Genomic DNA, 20307 nt, shown 5'->3' with positions numbered 1-20307 from the left:
GATGCAAGAATGAGGAAAAGAGCAGGGGGGGCTGGGGGGGGGCCTTTTAACCTCATCCTCCTTTTTCCCTAATTCACCTTAGCCCCACTTTAATCGCAGTTAATACAAATTAAAATTAAAAAATGTTGGCCCATGGAACCGTCCAGCACGTTCCTAGAACCACACGTGAACCAGAGCAGAACTGTGTTGAAACTGTGGTTCAGGCATACAAAACCAACTTCCGCAGTTCCAAATTTCCAGAAAGCGTGAAAAATGGGCGGAACCACAGTTCTGAATGGGACGTGAATCCGCCTTCTGAACCCGAGGGGCGATGGTTCCTGCAACATTGATTTGATGCATAATTTGATTCATTCCACTGGTAAATTGGTGATTTGGCACCCAATTTTGTTGTTCATGAATAACAATTGGTGAATGGTGCGATCCAGGCTTGAAGTGAAATTTGGCAAATGTCGTGATTTAGGTAGAAGTGAACCTCAATGGATGTGAACCTGAACAATATTTTGGAGCTTTGCAGAATTTCAAACCTCGAGGTTCAAATTGGACAAACCCTGTGACATTGCTTTTAAGTGACCTAGAACCTCAAAAAATCCTGAAATGGACTGGAACTATGCCCCTTGTGCATTTTTTGCTTCATTAGATTCCCACGAAATTGAAATTTTCCAGGCCATTTTGGATGAAGCATATAAAACAACTTCCAGATCTGTTATATGCTTGGACAGTGTGCCTTAAATGCTGAAGCTTTGCACTTTGAAGTACACTTAAATGGTATTTATTTTCTTGATCTGCCTCGCTAAGTTGGGTTAGAAGTGAAATATTGCTGCTGTAAATTCACATTTCAGACATACCTAAGGCTGAAAATTCACAGGAAATAGATCTAGAAAACATCAAAGGGTAAGGGGAAATTCCAGAATTTGTATTAATTGCCTGATTCTAGAAATTTCAAAATTCGCATTAATTGCTTGATTCTAGAAATTCCTACAGCACTACAATTTGTCACTTCATCTTATTTCAGGACAGTAGATTAGGCAGTACACAAATAGGAATTTTAGGTTTATGATGTTAATTATCATTTTAAAAGAGCTTTTGGAAGTATCACCTGATCCTGACTCCAACTGTTCTATTTGTACTCTGTCATCTGGCTCACAGAGTATTTTGATCCAAATACAAGTAACTTTTTCTGTTGTAAAAAAAAAAAAAATTACACATACATATATACATACATATAATGTACTGTTATTTATATATTTATGTATGTTACAACATAAGGAATAGACAAGACATGTAAGCATTGGCTGTAAGTACAGATACCAATGTTTCAGATATTGTAAAACAAAATATAGTACTTATTATTCAGGAAAGGAATCAAATTCAAATGAAGTGGTGCTTCCCTGGGCCCTCCTAGTAATTTTTCCAGCAACTATTTCAAGACATTTTATGATATTGTAGAAAGCTTCAAGCTAAACAGTGCATAGACACAAGGTTACTCTTTCATCTAATGGAATGGAAAGTGCTAAAATTCAATAGAAGTGGTCCAGTAGGGCCTACAATTTGACAGAAGCAGCGCTCCCATGAACCCTTCAAAGCCTCAAATGACTTTGAGCTTGTTCATCCCATTGGAAGCTACAATAAACAATAACTGCGCAGAATTCTTTTTGTATGCTGAAGGCTTCAGGTTAATTATAATTTATTACATACCCAGATTGACACTCTCCTATTTTGTATATCCAAATATGATGCAAAGCAGAATATAATACAAACCAATGTGAAGCAAGGTGCTCATACTACAAGGAGAGATATCACTATTAATTTTATTTTGACAAAAATCAACATTTAAATCCCCTAAATTCTACATGCCATTCATAAAACCAGATACCAGATAAGACTGAACAAATGGACTGTAAATTTTAACCAAAGAGGTCCAAAATGATTCAACTTTCAATTGTGTTTACAGCCCTGAATGATAGATATTAACCTAGCTCAGCAATTTTACTTGATGTTAAAACCACTTATTCTAGCATACAATTCAACTTATTTGACAACAAAGGCATTTCCTCAATACAATGATTTGAGCAAGTTCTTGAGCTTCTTAGGACTGCATCAAAGATTAATACCATTATAAAACACCAAAGAATTAAAAATTTGAATACCTTTTATCCCGACGTATATCAGTAGTATCCAAAGGAGGTATGGTTGGCCTTTGCCTTACTGTTGCTCCACTTGGTGGAACCAAGGGTGCTGGCCGACCTGCAATAGATGGCCGACCAGCTGATGTAGAGCGGATGGTTGAAGTGTGCTCAATGAAATTTCTTCCTAACTGTGAAGACATGAAAGATATGTCAAGAGGATGAAGGAATTGAAGGCACGATAATAATTTCATTGAAATTTTTAAAAAAAGGGCTAAATATCAAAGTAAATTGCATCCCTAAGTATAGTCCAAATCAACAATGAAGAAGCAATCAATTATTCAGTTTCATCGAGTTGAAAAAAAGTTAAATCCATCATAAATATTAAATACGGGAGCCAATTGGCCAACAAGCAAAGAGAATTTCAATGATAATAAATAGTAACTAGAATTTTATCCACACTTGCAAGAGTCCCACATGGTCAATTTTATCTAGCCTGGGCAGTCGAGAAAAGGAGTGTTATCTTGAAACCCAGGATCAATTCCCACAAGTGACATGCTGAGCTGTTTGGATCTATGTTTTATGATTTCTTGGCCTTGAGCCCTGAAAAATCCATTTTACCCTAGGTAGCATCGTCAGAATTAGGAATGTACCTGGTGGATCTCCCAAGATATGTATTTCACTGGAAATTAAATAACAATAATAATAATAATAATAATAAAATACAGCTCCATGTGTTTAAACTTTTTACAGTAAATTCTCTTTTAATCTGAAAAAGGTGATCTAATAAAGATTATAAGGAATAATCATGAATCCATCATTATCAGGATAAAATTGTACAGAACTGTTTACATAATATGGATTCCAAAATGAGATATCTAATGTAATTAATGTCACAAATTGCCCAGAAACTTGAAATATAAATACAGCAGATTGTTGACAAGGAAAGTGCAAGAAGCTCACGTTAACTTGTGAACCAAAATACATTTCATTGTTGGAGACAGAGAAGAAAATATTCAAAATGGGATTGATTAAAACCAGTGTTACTTGGGAGCGGGAGCGAATGCAGGGAGTGGGAGCGAAAACAGGTGCGGGAGCGACATTTTCAAAAGCTCCTGGTTTGGGAAGGATCCCGGAGCGTTTTATATATATATATATATTACATTTTTATATTTTGATACATATATGTCAACAAAAACATGTAGAATTATGAATTAGATATAAAAAACATAACAAAAAATAATAATAATAATAATAAAAAATAGATTGAACCATATAACAACAATCATCTAGAAGTTATAATCTTCATCAACCACATCCACAAGTTAGTAACATACAACACATTGAGTCTCGTGATTCATCAATCTTAAAGTTTCAAGCTTTCAGAATTCAATATATAACATTTATCATCATTGATCACCAAAGTTGTACTTGTAAGCTAAGTGTAACCATTACAACAAATAATATCTAACATGAAATGAAATGTTATAAAACGAAATGAAACAACTTTCAACTTTCATGAAGCATCATATTCATAATTCATTACTAATGAGTTATAATTGCCAACTTCAAACTTAAATTGTCATATATTGTTTAAAAAAATATCATAATAAATATGAAAGAGTCAATAGTTATAAAAACTACTAGAAACTAGAAAAAGACAAGTAAATCTATTATCTATTGCTTATGCTTGGGCCTCTTGCCACCACGAGAAATGTCTAGTTTTTTAGTCTTGTTGGAAAATCAGGATCTTTGTCATTAATATCACCCTCTAGGCATTAATATCCAGAGGTATCTTTGTCATACCTCTGTATCTATATAGGGATCTTTGTCATTAATATCACCCTCTAAACATTAACATTAGATAGAAAAAGCATAGCATGTCAAGTCAAGATTTTGTTTGAGTGATGCATACATTTTTAGGAGGGTCATGATAGAGGAGTTCGATAACCAATGTCACTAACATCAAGGTACATAGAGGGATTGATGCTCTTGATCAAATACGAGTTCCATACCCTAATACATGACAAAATTCAATGGAAACATTGGAATCCTGAAATCTTGAAAAACTAATAAGTCTGCTGGATTTTGAATGAAATCTAAAATTCTACTTTCTCCATATGAAATCCAATGAGATCAGAACCACTCTCAAACATCCTGAGTCATTTCATGGTAATGTTAAAAATTTAAGTAAAAGGATGAAAATGAAGATTAAGGAGAATGTCACTTTTACTTTAAAAATCTAACATTATGATGAATCGCAAATCAATACTAGGGCCATAGGCTTGATCATTAAGTTGCCCCACTCAAAACTTGTTTGTTTTTTTGAAAAAAAAATGCATTTGGAACATTACTGCAAAAAAAAATGCAAAAAAGGCTAAACAGTACCGAAAAAGGCAGGGAGCGATTTTTTTTAGGGAGCGCGCTCCCGACCGTCACCCAAGTCGCTCCCGCGCGGAGCGCGGATTGGGAGCAGGATCGGGGGGGGAGGTGCGCTCCCCCGCAACACTGATTAAATCAATCACAGAAAGGAATTATTGGGATGGTGAAACAAAGCAGAATTTTTTTCACTGAAAATATGCCTTACATTTACAAAGAATAGTTACAAAAACTGTACGAGAAAAGGACAGAAGGGTATATATAGTGGTGTTCATATCCTCTTGTTCAGAGCAAAAAGAGCTAAAAGAAAATCAGAATATGCAACTAGGTCCTATTGCCTCAAAATCTAGCAGGTCTTGTAGAAGGGTACCCTACAAGGCAAGCACTAGACTAAGGGGCAACAATGGGGTGTGGCCCACTGTCACCACAGCCACTATCCCCTGCTGTTTATGGACTTTTTACCAATGGGAGGCTTCTCGTTATAGAAGTCACCAATGAAAGATATGCTAGGTTTGAGGATTAAGGTACACTTGGGGCTTATAGAGGATGGCACTTCTTAAGTAAAAGACTCAATCAAGGAAAGAAAGGCAACTCGCATCCTCTAGTAAGATGAAGGTAAGGTACAATTGACCTAGTACTTGAGAAATAGCAAGCCAAATGGGATACCTGAGGATCAATAGAGCAAAAAGGTTTCCAAACAATGAGTTTTAGCAAGCAAATGGCCCAAGGAACCTTCAAGAAGTCCTCAAGTTGAAGCTTTACAAAAACAGGGTTTTTCTTAGGGCAAATCTACCTAGGGCAAGAGGATTAGGGCTTGAAATGGAGATATTAGCCAATAAGGGAGGTTGATTTTGAGGCAACCAAGTCTTCCCTCAATGTTGAATCCTTCCACCGGCTGAAATTCCTCCTCTAGGCAAATTCGTACCAAGCCCTAGCTTGGCCACTTACCCTTAAGAGGGCCGAAATTAGAGAGAGAGAATGAAATTCAAGTTTATGGGTAAAATTGTGTTTGATCACCAATTTGACGAGGCCAGTGCCTAGTCCTTGGGATGATGGAGTCTGTGGAAGTCAAAGATTGGCTAAATTTTGCAAAGGAGTAAGGATATTTTGATGCCCTGGCATAAAACCCTAACTATTATCTTTGGGAAGGATCAAGGTCACTTGGGAGAGTTATTACAAAGGTTCACCAAGGGGATTGCCATTCACATTTCATAGATGAGTAATGCATACAATGATGATTTGCAAACATTGGTGTTGCCAAGGAAAATTCGAAGAGCCTCAATTGCGGTGATTTGCAAGCAGTGGTGTTGTCGAGAAGCAGTTTCGGTGAGCAAATCAGTAAGTTCATTAAGCAAATCTAGGCGCAGTGATTTTGCAGTAGATTTCGCAATAGAAAATCAACGTTGGGTGGAAGAGAAAAGTGCACACAGAGGAATTTCAAGAATTTCTCAGAGGGTTTTCAGATCTAGCGTTCAGGAGGAGATCTGTGATTTCTAGTTGTAGTAGGTTGTAACAATTTTCCCAGTCAGCCAGTGCAAGATTCAAGAGCAACAAAGCATGTGCCAGATTCTAAAGGACTACCAGAAGGTTGAGCGATTTGCCCGAATGAGATAGTACGCAGAGTGAATACCAACGAAAGGACATTCGAAGGCAATCAATAGAAGTTTTGCGCATTCCAGGAGGGGGTGTGAGTAGCAAGGAGAGGTCAAGCAAAAAGGGAGGAAATTCTTTGTTATTCTTTAGTTATTTGAGTTTCGCAGATTTTGCAGCTTCCCAAAGATGGCGATACAAGATTGTCAGAGGAGTTCATGCAAGTTAGCCAGAATGCAAATCTAGGTAGCAAATCCACTGCTAGTTGCCGGGGACAGGTGTTGGAGGAAGTGCGCACTGTCAAGTGAGAGTTGAAAAGCGAAAAAATTTCCCAATGAGGGACAAGGCTCGATTGGAGATAGTGGGGCATCAAATCCAGGAGGAGGTGGAGTTTGATTGCTCTGCATATCAGGAGGGGCAAGGTTCGATGCAGATGCAGCAAGGAGATCAGTCAGATCGGTTGCAGTTATTGCAGCAAGACCATCACCTTTGCTATGGGGGGGCCACAGTATCATAGTAGCACGTCCATTGTCAGCAGGATGTAGTCAGATGACAATTGCAAAGCTAGTTGCAGTCAATACTCAAGATACAGTTGCAGAACTAGTTGCAGTGACATAGGCAATGAGAATTGCCTAGTTGCACAAGGCATGGTGCAGTGCCAGCCAAAGACGTTTCTCGATTTTCAGAGAAGAAAAGGAGGCCAAGTCAATTCTAGCATATGAAGCTGAGGGAGGAAATGTGAATTGGCCAGTTGCAACGAGCAAAGCACAATTCCAACCAGAAACAATCAGTCAATCCGTGTTGCAAAAGTTACAGATCGTATACCAGTACTGGGAGGATATCTGAAGGTCGAACGGGTAGTTTCATTATGCAGCGAGAGGCAGTGTCTATCGGAAAGGGTTTCCGAAGACAAGACTGAATTTCCCACAGCAGAGTCTCGCAATCCAATTAAGCACGCAGACAGGAATGCTAGAAGAAAAGTGAGATTTCCTAGTGGAACATCAAGACTCAGGAGTCTAGCTTCAGAGGGAGCAACCCTATGGAAGCTCAACACTTCAGATTTTGGGAGGTCATTACTTCAGAACACACAGTTGTAGTGGTTACAGCATCGTAGTGGATGTGTAGAAGCATCCGCAGTGTGAGATGTGGATCTATAGATCAGTTCTCAGTTGCAGTAGTTGCAGCAGCATGAGATCAATGGCAGCGCAGAGCAGAGTTGGTAGCAGTACAGGTTATGAAATGCAGTGTCAGCAGCAGCACAATTGCAACGTTGGTTCAGGTCAGAGTGGAAGATGAATCAAAGTTGCGCAGTGGCATGGTGGACAGTGGCAGATTGTCACAGTTGTCAAACATCAGCCGCATGGATGGAGGATGTTATGGAGAGAGTGAGAGAACACCTTCCTCGCTAAGAGGGAGTGTTAGTTTTCGTAGCATCGGACATGTGTTCTAGTCTCAACTTTGATCAAAGAGGCGAAGGAACACAAAATCTCCAAAACCCAGAAAAAGTTTCAGTAGAAAACACCAAGAGTTGGCTCAATTAAGCTAATTAATCAATAATTAAATATTTCCCAAGTCTAACTTAGGAAAAGTGATTAATTAACAGTAATTAATTGAGAAAGGTGAGAATTCTCTAGAAACTCACACAGATCGAGTTGGAGATGATCTTAGTCATTGATGGGGATCTAATCATGGTCGTTGGTTCACCAACGAGAGATTATAAGAGCAACTCGATGGGTAGATGGAGAACACACTTGTGAGGTTAAGTTCCTTGGCAAATCGAGCTATCCAGTTGCAGAGGTCGAGCAACAAAGAAGAGTTTGAGCCAGAAGGGACACAGTGATAGCCGGTGGATTTTCCAATGTTGGAAGATTCAGCGAAGAGAGGTCAAGTATTCCACTAGGACGTTGCACAGAGCCTAAAGGAAGCAATTTGGTCCAGCCAGAAGAGAGATCGATTCAAGCACTGAGTGTCGAGAAAATTCTTCCAAAGGGCCAGTGAATCCTTCTCAATGGCAGAGACAGTCAATAGCAACAGATTGCAGCTACTTCAGGCAATGTGAGTTTTAGCCTACGCAGAGGTTGACGCAGAGGCAGTTTGAGAGTTGATTGTGGGGCAGGATTACTTGTGGAGAGAGAGAAAGTTCTCTCGGATATTTTGCCAGTATTTTTTGAGGAGAGGATTGCCAGTTTGGCATCCAGATTTTTGTACTCAGATTTCACTATTGCATAATAATAATAAAACCCTCATTTGTTGCACTGATTTTCCCACATTCAGTTTTTCGTGGACATTTGTCCAAAAATAACGGTGCCATTTTTACTGTGTGTGCTCTATATTTCTTAATTCCCGTGTTTTATTTTAAACAACACTCTTATGGTGAAAATCATAGTTGTGAGTTTATTCGTTGTTTGTCATAGCAAATAAACTGCACTTAATTTTTAATCAGTTAAAAGAATAATTTCCAGTTGTTGCAATGTTGAAAATTTCACATTCCACCCTTGATGATCCAAATGAGTCATAAGGCCTTCTATTTATACAAATTGATGGGGTGCCTTATGGTCCGAATGAGGCCCTTCATTTGAGGGGTTGACTTGATCTTAATAATAATAATTTTCTTAAATCAAATTCAAATTCTCTTGCCCAAATAAATTTGTCACAACAATTTAATAATAATTAGAGGAGTGCCAAACACATTAATAATAATATCTCTTTTATCCAATTGAATTCCCCTCGGGGCTAGATGGGATTTCCTTGGGTTATAGGTTCCAATGGGGAACTTCATCCCATAGCTGCCCCAATTTTCAATAGAGAAAACGCACAGCAAGAAGGCACTAAACCTAAATTTCCAAGAGAGAAATTATAGCACACAATCCAAGAATTTCTGGAGAGTTTGCAGCTCGCGGTCTGAGATTTTCGAGAGTTGTTTCAGGCCGGTTTTTAAGGGAAAGTTAGCACTGGTTAAGAGGGAGGCTGAGATGATTCTCAGCGCAAAAACTAGTGTGGAGAGGAGTTGTTCAAGACCCATATTTCTGCCATAGTTACAGTGACTGGACCAAGAATCAAGGAGGTTTGTCTCTACATAAAGCTAGTGGACAAACAACACAATTTCCAAGGCTCCAAACGCTTGAATCTCGAGGCTATCAGGAGAGGACTGTGGCACGAAATTTTGGGAAGATTTATGTTTAGTCTGACTCGTTTTTCAAGGCACTGTTGGGTGGTAGTGAGCTTAGAATTCAAGAGAAATCACATGTTGTGTTATATGATTGTGGGGAATGAATTCCCATGTAATCCTAAGCAGTGACATCAGCAAAAAAAAAGGGAGATAAGTTTGCCATTTTCTGTTATGTAAAAAATTTTCCTTAATAGAAATTAAAATCCTCCTTAGAACTAGTTTTCCCTTTATGGGTTTTTCCAAGGTCATTAGACCAAAATCTCTATGTAAAAGTTTTGTGTTGTGCTTGCATTTAATTTCTTGTATCAGTTGTTAAAGTAAAAAAAAGTAGTCTCTTGTTTTAAGTTGAATACAAAGCTAACAATTATATTACCTATATGTCATGTTGGGGTTTCACCATAAATGCAAAAATTTAGAACTAGGTTGGGGCTACAGCACTACAATTTTTCTACATGGTATCAGAGCCTGAGGGGCTTCAGCTTTGAGAATTTTCATCAATTGATAGAAGGGACCAGCAAGCTAAATTCGGCCATATTTGTGAACAGTAGTCATAAAACCTCAATCAGAAATCGAAAGAATTGTTGGTTGAGAGGGAGGAAGATTACCTAGTAACAGATTGAGTGGGGTTAATAATTTTGGCCCCTGAAAGGAGAGGATGATGTTATTGCTGGAGGAAGTTGAAGTGTGGGGCATAGTGGAGAATCTTGTGCAACCTCCTACTGATCTAGCTCAGTTGGTGGACTTCAACAAGAAGAATGTGAAGGCAAGGAGAATCATCCTTGATGCCATCAAAGACCACCTATTCCCTCATGTGACATGAATGAAGTTTGCATACGAGATGTAGGATTCCCTTGTCACATTACACCAAAGTTCCAATGAAAACAAGAAGATGGTGTTAATGCAGAAGCTAAGAAACACTAAGATGACCAAGACCAGCAATGTGACCTCATACCTTACCAAGATCACACAGGTGAAAGATGAGTTGGTTGTCGTGAGAGAAGCTATCACTGAGGACCAGTTGGTCAAGATTGCACTAGATGGTTTCACCCAAAAGTGGAATGGATTCATACATGGCATTATGGCTAGAGATCATTTTCCAGACTGGAGGAGGATGTCGGATGATTTCATCCAGGATGAGTGTAAAGATGCGCAGTCATCGTGGTGGGCGAGATGAGGAGAAAAATGTTTCCCTTGCAGCGAAGGGCAAGAAGAAGGCCAAGAAGGGGTCTTCTAGTGGAGCTAAGCAAGAGAAGGGGAAGCATAACACAAGGGAGGAGGACATGAGCAAAGTGAAATGCTTTGCTTGTGGGAAGATGGGTCACATGTTCTTTAGTGTCTCAACAAGAAGGTCAAGAAGAAGAAGAGAGTTGCAGCTTCGGCAAAGGTGGACGAGTTCACTTCCAGATTTGACACAGAGTTTGCCTTAGTGGTGAGTCAAGCCACTCATGTCACATCTTCTGATGTGTGGTTTGTAGACAATGGAGCATCCTGCCATATGATTGGAGTGAGTAGAATTTCAACAAAATTCTGATCTATTGTTATGAACAATCTGAAAATAATTTTTCTTTTCACACATACAAAGAATTTCTCTACCAAATAGCAGCGGAATAGAATAGAAATAATTTCACAAAAACAACACAATTTTTCTAAGGAAAACCCTCGCTGGCTTGAGAATTTTATTGAAGAAAAATAGGCTACAGATCTCTTACAAATAACACTACTTCAATAGAGAATGCAATCTAATCTCTCAGCCTTGAACTCAGCTTGAAACAACTCTGCAAGAATATCGATATGCTTCCCAAGGGAAATTCTCCTCCAACAATTCACAAGATAAATCCTCTTGTTTGTTCCTCTCACAAGCTCTCTTGCTCACAAACTCATGCACAAGAATTGACTTATCAATTGCGTGCCTTCAATCTCCTTATAAGCTTTTCGATTAGGCTATGTTTAGTAAGTTTTCTAAACTAGGAGTTGAACTGGAGTTTTTCTAGTTATCAAAACTCAACACACTTAGTTAACTGGATCTTCCAAAAATTTAGGAGGCTAACTCCACTTGTTCACTCAATTCCCAATTTAGCTCACACTAGAAGACAATTAACTTAGTCTTCCACAAATTTGCACTAGTTAAACTACTTCTTGAACTCGTCCTCATCAGTGGAACTCGTGCATCATTAAGAAGATCACAAATTTGATTCCTTGAATTAAGGCACAAATCAAGTAATCTATTCCTTTGCTATTTTCAACACTCCCTTTTAGCGAGGAAGGGATTTGGTACAACTCCCAACTTATCTCTATGATGAACAAAACTGCTTCTTGCCAATGCCTTGGTCATGATGTATGTTTCCTACTCCCTTGTTGGAAGGTACAGTAGCTTGACTATCCCCTTCTGCATGCAATCTCTAAGATCTCGATATGCTTTAAGCGATCATGAAACATTGGATTCTCAGAGAGTTTAATGCAACTCTGATTATCACAATGTATCATGGTAGGCTCCATCCTCTGTAAAGTCCCACAAGTAACTTCCTCATCTAGATAGCCTCGCAAGCTGCTTGATTAGCAACCATGTACTCGGCCTCTACTAAATTAAGTGCAATTGATCTTTGCTTCATGTCATACCAAGAAACTGCAGATGACACAATGTTGAAGATGCCACCTAAAGTACTCTCCCTGTCTATGGAGCTCCCTACCCAATCTGCATTTGTGAAGTCCTCAAGCCTCACTCCATCAACCTGTCTGTACCACAATCCATAGTCCATTGTGCCTCTGAGATATCTCAACACATGCTTTGCAGCAACCCAATGCACTCTGGTCGATTCAACCATGAACTGACTCAGTTGGTTGACTGCAAAACAAATATCAGGTCATGTGTTGACCAAGTACATCAACGATCCAATGAGTTGCCTGTATATTGTAGGATCCACTCGCTCTCCTCTATCAGCATCCACCTTCCTCCAGTTTGTGACTAGAGGTGTGGCCATGGGCTTGCAATCCTGCATATGAAATCTCCAAAGAATCTTTGTTGTGTACTTGCCCTGTCCCACGAAGATCTCACCATCACCCTGCCAAACCTCCAAGCCAAGGAAATAGTGCATAAGCCCCATATCCTTCATCTCAAACTCCCTTGCAAGGTCCTCCTTGCAATCTTGGATCAAGGTCTCATCTCCAGTCAATATAAGGTCATCAACATAGAGAACTAAGATGAGCGGAAGCCCTCCAACCATGATGTAGTATAGGTTGGGGTCCGCCTCACTCTTAGTGAAGCCCAATCCTCAAAGGTAGCTATCAATCCGAATGTACCATGCTCTCAAAGCCTACTTGAGCCCATAAAGAGCTCTCTTCAGCATGCACATGTGTGTTTCTCTACTGAACTACTCGAACCCCTCTGGTTGCTCTATATAAATTGATCCAGGAGAATCCTCAAAATGCTCAAAATTTTACAGTCTCAGATGCTCATGAAACCAGTGCCAAGTCGAAGAGCTCGTCGCGTTGATTCTGGTGGTATATTCGGTTGGCAAAATGACCTCCGTATGAGGGAGAAAATGTGTTCTGAATTTTTTCTCCAACATGCAAAAAAATGGCCTTTGCAAGCCAAGTGGCAGTCTCAAAACAGGGCATGTGGTGGTCAAACTACACAGCAGTCAAAGTCAAACCAAGCGCAGGTCAACTGTCAAGTTGTGGGTCGAACCCACGACCTCCGATCCAACATTACAAAATCTTACCAATAGCCCATGGGCTTCTTGTTATTTACCATGGGCACAAATGTATATTTAAGTTTATTGTAATGGCTATATGGGGTAAGGGTTGGCGGGCCTTGTTGTTATTTACAATGGGCGCAAATGTATATTTAAGTTTATTGTAATGACTATATGGGGTAAGGGTTGGCGGAGCCCCGCCAAACCCACAGTTTATGTTTATTAGCACCTCCAACTTGATGCGGCGCTACCAAACACTACCGGAGTCTCCACTTAACACGCGAGACCATACTCCAAAGTTGACGGGGTTAACTCCTCAGTTATAACCATATACTATGTTAAATTTTGTGGTGCCAACCAAACGCCACGCGGAGTCCAAACATATCACCGTCGGACTTAATAAACTATGTTTAATACATTTCGTTGCAACGTTTTGTTATATAAAACCATACGATATATTCGTATGCTATGTTAATACATTTGTTGTAACGCAATTCTAAAGTTGTCAAAGCAAATCCCGGGGATCCCGGGACCTCCCGTGGGCCTTATAAAAAGAATTGCCAATGCACCAAAGCGCAAAGCAGATATAAGGAGCTTGTGTCAAATTTGAGTTATGTGTGCCTGTAATATGCCTTTTGAGGCATAACTTGGCCAATATTGGGCCTTTCTTAGATCTGTAAGTTGCGATGGGAAGTTGAGGCCAGGGCCTATATTCTGACAGTAACCATTGATGCTTGTGAGCACATTCCAGAATGGTGAATTTTTATGAGCATTTTCAATACGGCAGACGCCCATTGGAAGCGGACCCAAAGATGTAGTCCAAGAGGGACAAACTCCATCATCAAGTTTGTTGTGTTTGCTTCTTATTTATGTTGTTCATGCTTAATTTCAGATTTCAAGTTTTATGTTTAAGGCACTTAAAAGTCCATTTTCCTTATTAATTCACTTAAAATGCAACCTTAGTTAATATTTGGAGAAATTGTGTAAATAGTCAATTATGTTGTTCTTCGATCATATTTTGGTATCAAAGCAAGGTTGATCATGTTTAAGCACGATATTTGCCAATGTGAATGTTGACTAGATCCAGGTTGTGACGTGGAGAAGGGAAACTTGGCAAGATAAATCCAGAGATTGAAAAAAGGGAAGTCTCTCAAAAGTTGAAAATGGGAGAACCAAATGAAGGAGAAGCTACTAAACCAAAGGTTGTGGAGAGGAACAATATCAACAAATGTTCCTTGATATGCAAAAGATGATTGCAGAACTTCATGAAGACTAGAGATGCAGCTTCATCTTCTAAAGGCACTAAAGAGGAAAAGGGCAAGGAAAACGTTGATGGTAATGAACCTGCTTCTCCTCCATCTTAATCTTCTTCTTTATTCTCTTATCATTCAAGTTCAGATTCAGACTCACAAAAGAAGCGAAAGAAATCTCATTTGTTGAAGTTCGCGTAGAATTTCCCATTGTAGATCACCTGATAATGCAATATATTAAAGCAAAATACTTGATCTACTTCTACAAACAAACTTGCGGAAGCTTAATCGATTTTGAGCAAGATCAAATAGAACATATATAACAGAGAAGAAGAAATCATCCACATAAAACACAAAAGAATACTCTGGGGAAAGCCTCAGCTAAAAACCCTAATCTCTGTATTATCATACAAGTGGAAATATGTCCGGATTACACAAAGTTTTAGCTCACAAGCTATCCTGCTCTCAGTACAATCCCTCTGCTGCTCATAGACAGTCAAAGGCTTCTCACAAACCTTCTCCTCTGCCCTCCAAGCCTCCTATTTCCTTGCGCAGTTTCTCTTGGGGTCCAATGCTGCCACCTGTGTGAATTCACCTCTCACACAACTCACCAAACTCAAAAGTAACTGCGCAATCCTGAAGGAGATAATTCCTTCTACATGGATGAGTTTCCTATATAGGAAAAATCCTTCAAATGATATTACATTGTCCCTTCCTCTGATCTCAACTGAGTCTTTGACTGAACTGACATGCATGAGTTATTTATAAGAGAATATTCAGTTATTTGAACTGCAGTGGTTACATGCATGCATGCATTAACTAACTGAACTCACAATCAGTTCAACAAACTGTTGGAACTAATCTAACTGGACTTAACTCAATTAAGTGAGCTAACTAATTACAACTCAAAGTACAACTCATCCTGATCTCCTTAATCAAGGGATAACTTCCTCAATCAAAGGGGAAACTGTTGCATGCCTTCACATAGACTTCATGTTTGATTTTCTACAACTAATTAACTCAAGATGAATTAATTAATTATTTTACAAACAGCTGCTAAGATCAAATTCGAACTTTAATTCTCAATTTTAGTTCAGGGACTAACTAAAATTGGAATCTATCCCAAAATGCTATTTATAGCAATGCTATTTTTAGCATTTCTATTTTATCATTCCTTGTTGCTATATCCAACACTGGTACCTGAAATGCTATTTATAGCATTTCTATTTTTAGCATTTCTTGTTGCTATTTTCAACACTCCCTCTCAACAAGAAAGGCATTCAACTCGAACCCGATCCTGAACCTTTGGAATGTTCTACATGCAACACTTCTCCCTAGTGTTGTTGCTCCAGCAACTCTAGAAACAAAAAAATATCCAACTTGAATCAGAGTGATGCCACTGTCAACAAGGTCTCTGACTGCTATTGCCTTTGTCGACTGAAAACTCTGTACCTTTGTGCTCTTCAGTATCTGACTGCTCTAGCCTCTATCACTTTGATCTCTGACTGCATCAATCACACTGATTCCTCCTACTGCATCCATGTTGCTGTTGGTCCTATCTCACAGCACTACATGTGCACTGCACCTCCTCTCATCAAGTTGCATCGTGCTACCCACTGCTACACTGCAACTCAGTCACTGAGAAGTAAGTAACTGATCTCCCAACTGACCTCCCTGTTGGGCTAGAAACACCCTTTGATGCTGAAGCTTCCTCTACCGCTCCATCCGCGTCTGTCTCTACCCACTCAGCCAGTCCTGCTGGCTCCCGTAGCAAAGTTTAATCAAAGAGGTTGGGTACCTCAAGGATCCTACCCCTATTTCAACCTTCTTGGGATTGTCACTCCACATTGCCCCACCTCCTATCTGGAGGTATAGATGCATGTGATCCCTCTGCCCACTTGGCTCGAAATTTCCACTTGCTGGAGGTCTCTGCATGAATGGATGCCCCCCCTCGATCTCCTCTCGGCTTCTCTAGTTGTGACAGCTCCACAACCTCATGAAGCTGCTTCACCAATTGTGGCTCCTCCACAATTGTCTAAGACTTCTTCTGGTGTTGCATGTTGAGAGATAATGTACTCTCCCTCTCAACCACCAAGTCTCCAACAGTTGCCTTGCTCCTCAAGGCTTTGCATGCATCTTGAATCTCAAGAGCATACAGGTTCTTGACTCGTGAACCAATCTGCTTCACCTGTCTCGTGTTGATGTGTCTAAGGAAAACCTTTCCCTTACTAAAGACTACATCATAGCCTTTGTCTTCCAGCATCGCGATCGATACCAAGTTCTTCTTCAGTGCTTGCACATACTTCACATATATCAAGGTAATGCGAGCTCCATGCTCCCTCTGAAAATAAACCGTGCCCACACCTAAACACTATACTTTTCATCATTACCCATCGCTATGAATATCCAAAGGTCTTTCTCCTACAAGGTACTGAACAAACTCTTATCGCCGGTCATGTGGAATGAGGCTCCACTGTCAAGAAACCAACCACAACCCATCATCGATGAAACCATGCATGCGATGAGGGTAAAATCCAATTCGAACTGAGAGGCCACTGCCTCACCTTCAGATCCTTCCTTAGATCCCATCTTGGATTTCTTCAATGGACAATTTGTTGTATAATGGCCCACCTCATGACAATGAAAGCATCACACGATTTGTCAAACTTCTTCCCACCATGGGAAGAAAACAATTTGGGATCAGAATCCTTCTCCTTCCCTTTCTTTGCCTTACTCGCTAAAGCGCAATTTTCTTCATCCTCCTTGGATGAAGAACCATCTCTAGTGCTTCTCCTTATCTCCTCCTGCATCAAATTTGACCAAAGTCGTTCCCAATCTGGCAGTTTCTCTCTTCCATTTACCGAGTCTTGGTAGCTATGCCAGCTCTTAAAAAGACCGAGGAGAGCAAGACTCACCATGTCATCATCGGCTGTCGTGATCCCTACACTTCCAAGCTCATCCCTGTAGGTGGTGAGCTTGTTCAGAGATGTAAATCAATGTTGCAGGAAACGTCCCCCCCCCCAGATCTAATGCCTGAAGCGCGTACCATACCGATGCGTCTAGGAAGCGTCTCCGAAAGCGCAGTTCCGAAACTCAGAAACGCGTTTCGGACTGATATGGACGCTTCCTGGAAATTTCAGAAGCGTCCCTCCGAAATGCGTTTCGAAATCTCCGAAGCGCGTATAGTACAGCGCTTCGACTCTACGAACGCGGTGCTTCGAAGAGTGAATCGTACGGTTCCGTACACGCTTCCGTAAAGTGCACCTCGCGGCCTAAAAAAAATCAATTTTTTTTTGTGAGTTTGCTTGTTGCGGGTGGGTCCATCTTGAGTTAGGGTGAGGAATGAAGGCAAAAAAAAATATAAATATAGCAGATGCTCTCTCATGGTAATGTTAAATTCATAAAGTAAAAGTGACATTCTCCTTTATTTTTCATTTTCATCCTTCTACTTAAATTTTTAACATTACCATGAAATGATTCAGGATGTTTGAGAGTGGTTCCAGCCTCATTCGACTTCATATGGAGAAAATAGAATTTCATATCCTATTCAAAATTCAGCAGACTTAACAGTTTTCAGAAATTCAGGATCAATGGGATTGTGGCATTTCTTTAGATTATATCAAGTATGAAGGTATGCGATTAGCATTTAATCAAGAGCACCAAGCCCTATATGTACCCTAGTGTTGGTGGTGTTAATTGTTGAACTCCTTTGTCACGCCCTTAGCAAAAAATTACCTTTCAATCAAGTCAAAATCATCGATCAAACATGTTAAGCTTTTTCTACCATATTTTAAGTCTTGAATTAGGTAGTTTGATCAAAATTGGGCAATGTTGACTAATATCCCTAGACAATCGAGGTTGAGGCAAAGGCTAGACAAGAGGAGAAGAATCTAGATTCTAGATGGTTGATGCTCGAATAATTAATCATTAATGTACAATGGATGCTATATCTATCTCGATTTATGCAAAGATATGCATGTTTTCATGTCTTCTACAACTAATTTGGTATTTGGAATGTTTGTTTTGAGTATAAATGCAAAAAAATATAAATATATATATATAGCAGACTTCGCTTCCTAGATTTTTGGAAAATGATGTCTCCGCATCCCCGCTTCCAAAAAAACATCCTCGTTTCGTCCATGCTTCCTGTTGATGTAGAGATCATGTCACCCTTTTCACACTTGAATTTCCGAAGCTTGTCTTTCAGCACCAGCTTCCTCTGATCGTTGCTATTCTGATATAGATCCTTTAATGTTTTCCACATTGAAAACGATGTCTCCTTCCCATGGAGACTCGAGACTATGTGGTCTCGACCTCCCTCCAGAAGGATTCTCCTCGCTCTAGCCACACATTTCTTCCATTCCGCCAATTCTTGGGCATTAACTGCTACTGGCTTGGGGACTTCTTGATCAATAAGTCCTTTAGACCGTTGTCCTCTAATATCACTTCCATGTGATCCTTCCAGGCTATATAATTCACGCTGCCATCAAGAGCATACTCGAGTCTTAAATCGTTGAACGCCATTGGTGAAATTTGAGATGTGATAAGAATTCGAATTCTATAATCAGGAACTTCATCCTTCGAACTTCTCCCTTCTTTGTATATTGTTCTTCTCTTTGATCACCTTTGCTCTAATACCATGTAGAATTTCCCATTGTAGATCACCTGATAATGCAATATACTAAAGCAAAATAATTGATCTACTTCTACAAACAAACTTGCGGAAGCTTAATCGATTTTGAGCAAGGTCAAATAGAACACATATAATAGAGAAGAAGAAATCATACACATGAAACACAGAAGAATACTCTGGGGAAAGCCTCAGCGAAAAACCCCGATCTTTGTATTATCATACAAGTGGAAATATGTTTAGATTACACAAAGCTTTAGCTCACAAGCTATCCAGCTCTCAATACAATCCCTCTGCTGCTCACAGACAGCCAAAGGCTTCTCACAAACCTTCTCCTCTGCCCTCCAAGCCTCCTATTTCCTTGCGCAGTTTCTCCTGGGGTCCAATGCTGCCACCTGTGTGAATTCACCTCTCACACAACTCACCAAACTCAGAAGTAACTGCGCAATCCTGAAGGAGATAATTCCTTCTGCATGGATGAGTTTCCTATATAGGAAAAATCCTCCAACTGATAGTACATTGTCCCTTCCTCTGATCTCAATTGGGTCTCTGACTGAACTGACATGCATGAGTTATTTATGAGAGAATATTCAGTTATCTGAAGTGCAGTAGTTACATGCATGCATGCATTAACTAACTGAACTCACAATCAGTTCAACAAACTATTGGAACTAATCTAACTGGACTTAACTCAATTAACCGAGCTAACTAATTACAACTCATCATGATCTCCTTAATCAAGGGATAACTTCCTCAATCAAAAGGGACACTGTTGCATGTCTTCACATAGACTTCATGTTTGACTTTCTACAACTAATTAACTCAAGATGAATTAATTAATTATTTTACAAACAGCTGTTAAGATCAAATTCAAATTTTAATTCTCCATTTTAGTTCAGGGACTAACTAAAATTGGAATCTATCTCAAAATGCTATTTATAGCATTTCTATTTTATCATTCCTTGTTGCTATATCCAACACTGGTATCTGAAATGTTGTTTATAGCATTTCTATTTTTAGCATTTCTTGTTGCTATTTTCAAGAGTTTGATGTTAAGTTTGAGTTGCCAATATATGATGGTGAAATGAATCCTGAAAAAGTTAGATAACTGGATAAAGCAACTTGAGGTGTATTGTAGAATTCAAAATGTTGTTGATGAATCTGCAAAAATTTAGTTAGCTACACTTAGAATGAGGGAACATCTTTAATTTGGTGGGAAAGAAAAACTCAATCAGATTTGAAGCAAAAAGGTAAAATTATCTCTTCATGGTCTAAGTTTGTTAAAGCTCTTAGAAAGCAATTCTATCCTTTAAGATATATGCAACAGGTTGTAATGGATTGGCAGCATTTAAGGCAAGGTAAAGGACAGAGTGTGCAAGAGTTTACACAAGAATTCAGGAAAAAGGCATTAGCACTTAATGTTCCATTAGACACACGGGAAACTTTGTTGAAGTATATTGGAAGTTTGCATTCT

At 39.4% G+C, this 20307-nt stretch overlaps 1 protein-coding gene across 1 annotated transcript in view; it reads right to left on the bottom strand.

The window, feature by feature from the left end:
- Positions 1-2131: 2131 nt before the first annotated feature.
- LOC149203394 (coiled-coil domain-containing protein SCD2-like) overlaps positions 2132-20307 on the bottom strand; it is a 55358-nt gene continuing 37182 nt past the window's right edge. Inside the window, exon 2 of the mRNA XM_089401856.1 lies at positions 2132-2314. Within this exon, the coding sequence (XP_089257982.1) occupies positions 2132-2314 (183 nt within the window). The remainder of the gene's footprint in view (positions 2315-20307) is intronic.

The sequence above is a fragment of the Pinus tabuliformis genome, chromosome 2_1, assembly GCF_031772625.1.
Source record: "Pinus tabuliformis cultivar Carrire ecotype Pingquan chromosome 2_1, CPIR1, whole genome shotgun sequence".
Classification (NCBI taxonomy): domain Eukaryota; kingdom Viridiplantae; phylum Streptophyta; class Pinopsida; order Pinales; family Pinaceae; genus Pinus; species Pinus tabuliformis.
This window is presented reverse-complemented; position numbering and strand designations above follow the sequence as displayed.